Source organism: Rhipicephalus sanguineus, chromosome 11 (assembly GCF_013339695.2).
Source record: "Rhipicephalus sanguineus isolate Rsan-2018 chromosome 11, BIME_Rsan_1.4, whole genome shotgun sequence".
NCBI lineage: Eukaryota > Metazoa > Arthropoda > Arachnida > Ixodida > Ixodidae > Rhipicephalus > Rhipicephalus sanguineus.
The window spans coordinates 56,700,380-56,709,708 of record NC_051186.1 but is presented as its reverse complement, the minus strand read 5'-3'; the positions used below and the strand labels follow the sequence as shown (position 1 = coordinate 56,709,708).

The window sequence follows — 9,329 nt, the reverse complement described above, 5'->3', positions numbered from 1 at the left end:
CACTCGGTTCTCCTCTTTTTAGGGGGGACCCTGCTTCAAAAACATGTTTTCTTGTTTTCAGCAGGTTTTTTAAAAACTTTCACAGTTTGTGTTTCTATGTGCTGATATTAAATGTGTCATTATTTTTTTATATACAGTATGTAGTTTTTAAAATATCATATATTTCTTGCATTGTTAGGAGCAAGGTTTTTCTTCTAAACTGTGAGAGTTACAAAGCCAATCAAAATATCAAAATAATCTAAATTGAGAACTGTACGCAGTGAAACAAGAATGAATGTTCGAAATCCTTTTGAACAAAAGTTATGCTAAGTTGAACATTCACAAGTGAGTTGACGTCAAGCAGAGATTTCGCTCACAAAAGTTAAATGTACCATAACTTTTCTTCAAGTGGGCTTAGAATACCCGCTCTTGTTTTACTGCATACAGTATTTATTCCAGATTATTGTAATATGCTGATTTGCTTTGCAACTCCCACAGTTTAAAAATAAATCTTGCTCCTAATGAGGCACATGAAATGTTTGATATTTGAAAAGTATCATAATGTACTGGAAAAATGATTGCATATTTGAAATGGCACATAAAAATACATAAGCTGTGAAAGTTACACAAAAATTCGCTCAAAATTAAAGAAATATGCTTCTAAAGCAAGGTCCCCCCCCCCCCCCCCATGAACGCTATCACCTGCAGAACACACACGGCAAGCTTGGCCCTCTCAGGTTCCTAAATAACAAATACATAAAAAAAGCAGAGACTTTGTCTGGGCAAGTTGGTGCGACATTTGCAAAATATAACAGCACGAAGGACACAAAACCACAGGACGAGTGCTGCGTGGTTTTACGTCTTTAGTCCTGTCCTTCGTGCTGTCACATTTTGCAAATAAAAGAAAGTTAGTGGAAAGATGTTATAGTACACAACTTTATTATGCAAGGGTCAGCCGAGTCCAGAGCTCTAAAAGGTGAGCTTTTGCGCGTGAAAGCTGCAAAGCTGCACTTGCTAGCAGCGACAGCTCACTGACCTCCTTACCTGGCGGCATCGTTTCAGCGAATACACCAGAACTGTGCTCCGCACCGAACTGCGCGCAAGCCCATTCAACCAGATCTGCACGGGCTCGTAACACCGCAATGGCATGGTGCAGCTTGGGCCTGCCCAGAATCTCGAGGTTTGAGCCTGTAGGTGTACGCATGACCCGTTGATATGCTGTTACATGAACACGCTTCTGGTAGGCATGGGCGAATATTCGAGTGCTTTGAATATTCGGATGAATATTACAAGTATCGCAGTTTTCTTCGACACGAATTTAAATTATTCGAAACTTCGAAACATTCGAAATGAACGAATGGATGTAATTTGACCTCATGTAAGTCACCTGTAAAGGTGGTTTCACTGTAGCGTGGGGGTGCTATGCCATGAAACCACCTAACCAGGAGAAATCCGCACTGCCGTGAAGCCACACTTCAAAGTTAAATGTACATGTTACATCCCCCTTAATTATGCCTTTAAGTGTAAAAGCTAGCTATATGGGCTTATTTGCGTTAAGTGTAGTAAATTTCAAAACTTAGCATTTTTTACCGCTTATAACTTGCACCCACTGCTATTCAAATCTTGCTACTAATCAAAGTTGCTTCCACTTCACCTCAAACCTAAAGAGTTACCTTCACACGTGCCTAGTTCCAATTATTAAAAATATTGAGCAAGTCGGTTGGGTCATGACAAAAATGCTCATCTTTCATTACAATATGTGATACATACACTTCGAACTATTCGATTCGAAATTATTCAACCAAATCACAATTCACTTTGAATTTGCTTTGAACCTAAAATTTACTATTCGCCCGCCCCTAGTTTTTGGTCTACCCAAATGTTTGCTCATTAAAAAATGCGCAAGCATTGGTACTCACGGTATATCTTGAAAGCTGGTGGTTTTTTCGAAGCCCTGAAAGTTGACCAAACACAACTGTTTGAGTGGTGATAACTTACCAAGGGGTTTGCCCGTGAGCAGGGTGAATTCATCGATGGCTTGGGACGCAGCTTTAAGCTCATCTTCTAGTCTTGCAGCTTCATTTACGAGAAAGTTCGTCACATCTGCACCATTTCTGAGTGCTGCCTCCAGTGCCATCTGAAGCAAGAAATTGATTTATTGATCAATTTGCTCTTAGAGTAATTCATTGAGCCTGTTTATCGATTGTTTAATACTGGATATTTAAGAAACCTGTCTGGGTTTTTTCTTTGTACCTTCAGACTGCTGTGGTTTAAAGGCTTCACATTATATAATGGGGGGCAAAATGCAAGGAACCCATGTTATTTGATCTGGGTCCATGTTAAGGAAACCAAGCTGGTCAAAATTTGGAGTCCCCCTTCTCTACCGAGTGCCTCATAATAATAAAATGATTTCTGGCAAATAAAACCCCAGAAATTAATTGAACTGAAAGTTGTACAAGCAGGGGTGAGGTGCCTCAGCCAAATGCAAATTTACAATTGTGAATAACTTACAAAAATGTATTAATTAGGTACTCATAGCTCCTGTATGGCTCTGCAGTGATGTAGAAACACTCTGTTCATGTGCCTAGAGCATCAATGCAATTGACAAAGATGACGTTGACACACAGTTCAATTTTGTTTCATAACACAGCTCGATATCAAACGGATGTGTGTTGTTACTCGGGAACCTTTCTCACTGGCTATAGGTTGAGCAAAAGTGTTAAAGACCAGATAATGCAAAACATGCAACCACGTCTCATACGTGGGCAGACACAGTACTGAAAGCAACAATTTTATCCTTGCATTAGAGTTTCCTTTTTGGCACAGACACATATTTGCACACAAGCGTAGATGTGGCTATTTTTAATCCCTGTCTATTCTTTCTATCCCCCCCCCCTTTTTTTTCCTGCTTCTCGTCTATCAGTAATGAAATACCAACTTTTCGGTACACTGCCGCACGCTTATTTATTTACTTATTTATTTGCATTACCCTCGGGCGCATAAAGGCATTACAGAGGGGCCCACGTTTCTTTCGTGCTGATTACTTCACGCATGAAAAAGCAATTAAATGAAACTAAATTTAGCTCACATTTACAAACTTAGTACATAAACTAGATCCATTCTACGCTCCCAAAGTCATTTATTTACGATGCTGCCCTCTCACCTGAGTGCCTCGATGCAGCATCTGAGAAACGACTGTGGGCTCCACAAAAATGCCACTTTCATCTTGTTCGAAGAGGCTCGCAACACTGAAACAAACAACACTTTCGGTTGGCATTCAGGGTTAGCTGGATATTCAAGTCGCCAAACTAGAGAACTCGAAATAAAGGAACAACTATTCTAAATGGATCGTCACGGTTATGCATTTATGCTGATTAAAAAGCATAAAAGAACCCACCTTTTCATTTCAGTTGTGCACACTCCCGTCGTAACAACAGTGCACTTATTATTTTGAGGACCAATGATAATGTATTGTTTTGCATAAATATTATTGGAAATATTTGTTGTAATCAGTGTGATCAAAACTATTTACAGTAATTATTGAAGAAAAAAAAAAAACCTACAACCGTGTCAACTGGGAGGCTTTCTTCCCGAGAAATCCACACAGATTTTCTTCATAACTTTGTGCTATAAACAGGTGAATGAAATTTGTTGCTTTCATGCCATAAATTGGAAATTGCACCAGCAGAAATGCACGTGCACGAGGCACTGAGTAGAACGCAATATAAAAGTCAAGATAAGAAAGCAGAGATAGGAGCTGCAAGTCGAAGGACTCACGTGGGCTTTGCGAGCTGCTGGAATTCAGAGAGCGCAGATGGGCCACTCCGGCAAAGCTCGCACCACAAGAACTCGACCAACTCTGCCGCATCACCCGCAAAAGCAAGCACCAGCTTACTGAACAGGTTCTGCATTGAACGAGCAAGGTTGTTTGACACTTAAGTTGAGCAACATCACCACCACTCGTGGTTGGCAATGCATGTAAGACATTTCTTTTTTTAAATAAGGCACAAGCTCATTAGGAAGGTAAAACGTGTAATGTGTAGTGCGTTTGGGTCTGTATTCGTGCAGTGCAGGCATGACTGTGAAACACTGCTCTGCAAGCAACAACACATTTAACTTAAAGGGAAACACTTCACAAGAAGGGTCTCCTCATTGAGTGTATTTATTCTTCTAAATCGCAGGCTCCTGTACAAAGCAACCAGTGTGTACTAAAGAAACAAAATGGGAAAATACAAATATAGCAAGCGGAAATTGATTTATTGACAAGATTTAATGAGCAAAATGAACAAATAGCCAAAAAAGATGCAAGGTTTCAAATTATTCTGACGACCTAATGTTCTTCAATGTACAGCGCTCATGGATTGAAACATGGCATCAAAGCTTTTAGTATAACAACTGGTATGCGCGCCATTGCTCGAGATAACTGCTTCATATCACTACAAATCTGGCTGCTAAAGGTAGCGTTTTCTCTGATGTAAGTGTTCTAGTTGAAATTACACCGATCTAACGTGGAACTGAAGACAGTGGAAATGAAAATATGTGCATTACTCAGCCCTAAATTGTCACGTTTAATCCGTGAGCACTGCACATCTGAATATAAGTACAGAGACATTTTTGCTCCCTTTAGGATGCACTTGAATCCGTCATCTCATTCTTCTACATCATCACAAAACTGAGCCATACAGGCAAGTACGAAAACAAAAAACAGGCAATTTTCGTTTGGTACTTGCTGTATGGCTCACCTAATATAGAATGTCAACAGGTACCAAGCCCAGCAAAATTTACAGCAGAGAGCACGGAGGTACATTATGCAGGAAAGCACCACTGTTAGGCAATGCTGGAATAATAAATTGATGATAGGCCATACTATTAAATTATTTCGCTTCACTGCGACATGCAAAGCTAAGGGGCATTCAGAGATCATCAGCCTCATGCTATTATGCATTAAAAAAAAATCGTCGTACTCACATCTGCTGCAATATTAGGCTGGACAGGAAGTGACTGTAAACAAACAAAGACATGAATGTAATGTACAAACTACAAAAGCACACACTTGGAAGCAAAGCAGTGAGAATTTCAGCAGCTTTTGCAGTGTAAAGCAATATATCTGAAATAATTGATCAGTAAGCATCAAAATAATCTGAGTTTAAGCACATGCTAAACCTTTAACGATCCCTGAATAGGTAAAAGAATGTTAGTCACTTTAACACACCATTTGATATTCCAGATCATTATCTAGATTTGCATATTGCAAGGGTGTGCTGTGATCTCTCTGTTGTCAACTGCAATAATGAAGTTGCACCTTAAATATTCTTGAAAAGCTATCTAATGACTAATTTTATGTTAAAGCATATTGTGAAGGGTTGGCAGGCACACTCATAAAATTTAAGGAGACAAACAATGCAATTGAAGTGGTGTGGTCTAGGTTCAGCACTGTGAATGTATATCCCAATACTATGTATGTGCGCCAGAAACATGCAGCCAAAACTAACCCGATTGCTTTTTACTTTATTGACCAAGTATGCGCATTAGTGCTAAGAACTTTAGAAATAACCATTTATAAGTCACTTGTCAGTTCCCCCAATTACGTACCTGTGGTCCAGCACTTGGAAGTGGCAGTGCACCAGCAGCTTCAGAGCGAACTTGGGGGTCTTCATCTTGAAGAAGCTGTAGTGTTGCGCTAAACAAGCTGGAAATAAATAACAAAAGTAATATTGTGCATGTCCACAGAGGTAGTATATTAAATGGTGTTCTGCACACGCACATACCCCATACGAAAATATACAAACATACTTACAAAAGCATCATAACTTCATAAGGCCTCTACCACCTGTCTACAATTCACTGCCTAGTCCTGTTAGCAGATTCCATGCTATGCCTGCAAATTTTCCAATTTAACCATGCCACCTGGCTGTCTGATGTGCTCGACTGTGCTTCCTTTTGCATGTCACCCATTCTGTCACTCTGACAGATCACTGGTTATCTGCCTTTTGCACTACATGGCCTGCCCTACCTACTCTCTAATTGAACCCTATCTACTCCTGCCTAAACCTATATAATTTCTAATTAACACCACTATTTTCTTCCAGTCTCTTGACATACGCATATAATTTCCCGTTTCATCATTCACAGTGTGTTCTTTATCTTCTCAAGTTTTGTTAAGCTCCAAGTTTCTGCCCCGTATGTGAGGACTGGTAGAATGCAATGACTTTACATATTAATTTAAAAAATAGTGGAGACAAACAACGAATATCTGCCAAAGTGCATTGGTGGACTAGTTGGTTGATCATGCTAAGTTTGAACAGTGCGACTGGACGCAGACAGGGTAGAACACGCACACACACGAAGCGCTGAGTTTCAACTGGAAATGTTTATTTTCATATGCATGTGACACAAATATATACATTTACAGTGAACTCCCGTTAAGACGAACTCGGTTAAGACGAATTCTCGCTTATACCGAACAAAGGGGACCATTTGTTTGGTTTCCCATAGACTCAATGCAAAAAAAATTCGCTTAGGACGAACCGCCCAACTGTACTCTTCTGTTAAGACGAACTTTCGCGGTGATCAACAACGCTAGCGAAACACTGCAGTCTTGGTGGGGCATTCAGGCGACCAAGAAAAAGCAAAAAAGATGAAGAAAAAAAAAGCGTTTCCTGGAGCAAAGACGCGAAGCAAATCGCCACGCGGAGGGCGCGAGATAAACGAAGACCGGTCAGCGGATAAAGCCGGTATCCTCTCTCACCCCCAGCCTGTGGGTGGGGGAGGTGTGGGCTTTATCAGCAAAGAAAGCAACAAAAAAGAGTGGGGGATTTACAACTTGGACCCCCAAGCCATTGCGTCCTTTTTATTCCCCCCTGTTTTTTGGTTTCCCAGCTGGAGTACAAAGGAGAACAGAACAACACAAGAGCTTGGGGCCCCTCCGCCGTGGTCAGAGGGGCAAACGCAAGGGGAGTGGGGGGAAAAAAAGAAAGAAAGCGACAACAGGAACAAAAATCGTCTGTGCATTACAATCGAGCCACGATCGCGGCACACTCCCATCAGAGGGGTCAGGTGCATTGTCATCGCCATCACACAATGGCGGCCGAGCACATGCATAGACAATTGGCATAGAGTTAATATCGGTTAATATACTATATATTAACTCTATGAGCACATGTGTTTTGTGGTCAATTCGCGCTGGTTCGTGTAGGACCTGTGCGCTTTGTATCTGTTCCCAGTAAAGTGCTACGGGCCGAAAACGGGAAAATATCCGGACTTCGAAGAAAACCTTGCAGACTTTCTTAAGCAACTGAGCGTATAAAGACTTTGTCAAGGCAACAGCACGCGACTGAGGCGTATCCAGAAGTGATCTTAGAGCCAGCAAAACAGGCTCACACAAGAAAAGGAACTGCCAGGACAATAAATTTTACATTCTTTGAAGGAAAATTGTGCTTGTCTCTTAATTTTTTTCTAATCGTCAACATAGGAGCGTGTTACAGTTTTATCATTAAAATGTGGTAGCAAATATCGTCACGGGCATTTTTATTTTTGAACATGCGAAATCGGGTGCTAGTAAGATTCGTGTAAATACTCTGCTTGAAGGCATAGTTTTTATCTAGATGAGCCAAATAAATACTTTTTCTTGTCTTTTTGCCCCCATTGTAAGTCTACTCCATTCAATGTTTTCAAGCAACATTTGGATGCACTAATTGGCATGTTAGCATGTCTCTTTTTGAGGGCACTTCTGATAAGACGAACAGATGATCGCGGTCCCTTCGAGTTCCGTCTTAACGGGAGTCTACTGTATTTACATATATATGTGTACACACACACACACACACACACACACACACACACACACACACACACATACATACAAATATATACATATATATATACAAGCGAGCAGGTGAAAACAAAACAAGAGAGATGCGGAACAATTCCAAACGCGCATGTATATTTGCATCATGTGCATATGAAAATGAACATTTCCAGTTGAAAGCTAGCGCTGTGTGTGTGTGCGCGTGTTCTGCTTTGTCCGCGTCCAGTCGCGTAAACTTAACAAATATCTAGGCCTCAGTGTGCTGTGTAGTTACTCATCCGGCTCACAAAGAGTGGAAAGATGCAAAAGGGTTATCTTTCGCGAAATTACCTTTGAAGAAGCTTTGACTTGCGTGGCTTGCACTTGAAAGCAGCCCAGGTGAACACGGCATCACCAGCAATGTGAAGAGAACGCGCTGCATGCATTCGACAGATGTCCGCTGTAGCTGCCAGTTTCTCTTGGTTGCTTACGGCACATGTGATGGCCGAGATCCATGACTCGGCACTTCCTTCAACTTCAACTGAGTAACTGGACATGGGAAAACAAGTCTCAAGCTCAATAGCTACGTATAGTACTTTCAGAAAACAAGTGCTTCACATCTTGCTTGCTTTTCTATAAAAAAAAAGAGGATAGAAAATAGACACAAGAAAAGAAAAATAATTTGTCAGTAATGTTTACCAATAGTTATAAGCATGCTCTAAAAGCAGGAAAAAGAAAACCATGAATACAAAAACACACATTAGTGGTCAGGGTATGGCAAGCACTTACAGCTAGCAGCCTTTTCAGGTGCCCCTTCAAGGGAACAAGCAATGCTTGTCTAAACTGATTATCATGCATAACTGGGGTGTCACTGCCCCAACACCAATGAAGAAATCAACAATTTTTATGTGCACAAAAAGGCGGAAGAAGGTTAAGCATTGTGTGTTCCTCTGTATTTATTCCTGTTATTTCAATAAATCACTAACTGTAGGTGCACCCATGCTACAAACAAAATATGTTCAGTTGAAATTTTCAGTATACTGTAAAACGTTTGTAAATGTAACCACGAGTTGAGAAAAGAAAAAAAAAAGGGACTAGAAAATGTCAGTCGGAACTCTGGCCTTCACCTTGGCCCTTTTTAAGACACTCATGTGACAAAGTAGAAGTTAAAACAGCAACAACAAATCTTAACACAGTTCTCTACTCTTGACATTGTCCATGTTGATCTATGATATAAGCATCTAGTACTCACTTGTCAAGGTTTTGTAAACAGCGCTTCAAACAGTGTGACCACACCACCAGAGACAGCGCTCTCACTGTTGTGCCTGCTACGGATGACGCCTCAATGGCGATGCGTTGAAACGTTGTCAACCAGGAGAGGTTAATGCACTCGTTTGCCACTTCCTGTTTATTCAAGAGCACCTCCAGCAAGTCCAAGACATCGGCTGATTGGGCTGGCAGACTTGAGGCACTGTTCAAGTATGTCACAAGGGCTACCTGAAATGTTACCATACAACGATATGAGGCAAGCTCATAAACAAGTTGGCAACGAAAGTACAGTTCA

General features: G+C 40.9%; 1 protein-coding gene across 1 annotated transcript in view; it reads right to left on the bottom strand.

Annotated features, from left to right (window-relative positions):
* Positions 1-891: 891 nt before the first annotated feature.
* Positions 892-9,329, bottom strand: part of LOC119374513 (thyroid adenoma-associated protein homolog) — a 32,323-nt gene continuing 23,885 nt past the window's right edge. The window contains exons 23-30 of the mRNA XM_037644644.1: positions 9,018-9,262; positions 8,117-8,314; positions 5,572-5,668; positions 4,948-4,980; positions 3,757-3,884; positions 3,143-3,227; positions 1,978-2,116; positions 892-1,167 (exon numbers count right to left, since the gene is read on the bottom strand). Of these exons, the coding sequence (XP_037500572.1) occupies positions 920-1,167; positions 1,978-2,116; positions 3,143-3,227; positions 3,757-3,884; positions 4,948-4,980; positions 5,572-5,668; positions 8,117-8,314; positions 9,018-9,262 (1,173 nt within the window). The 3' untranslated portion in view covers positions 892-919. The remainder of the gene's footprint in view (positions 1,168-1,977; positions 2,117-3,142; positions 3,228-3,756; positions 3,885-4,947; positions 4,981-5,571; positions 5,669-8,116; positions 8,315-9,017; positions 9,263-9,329) is intronic.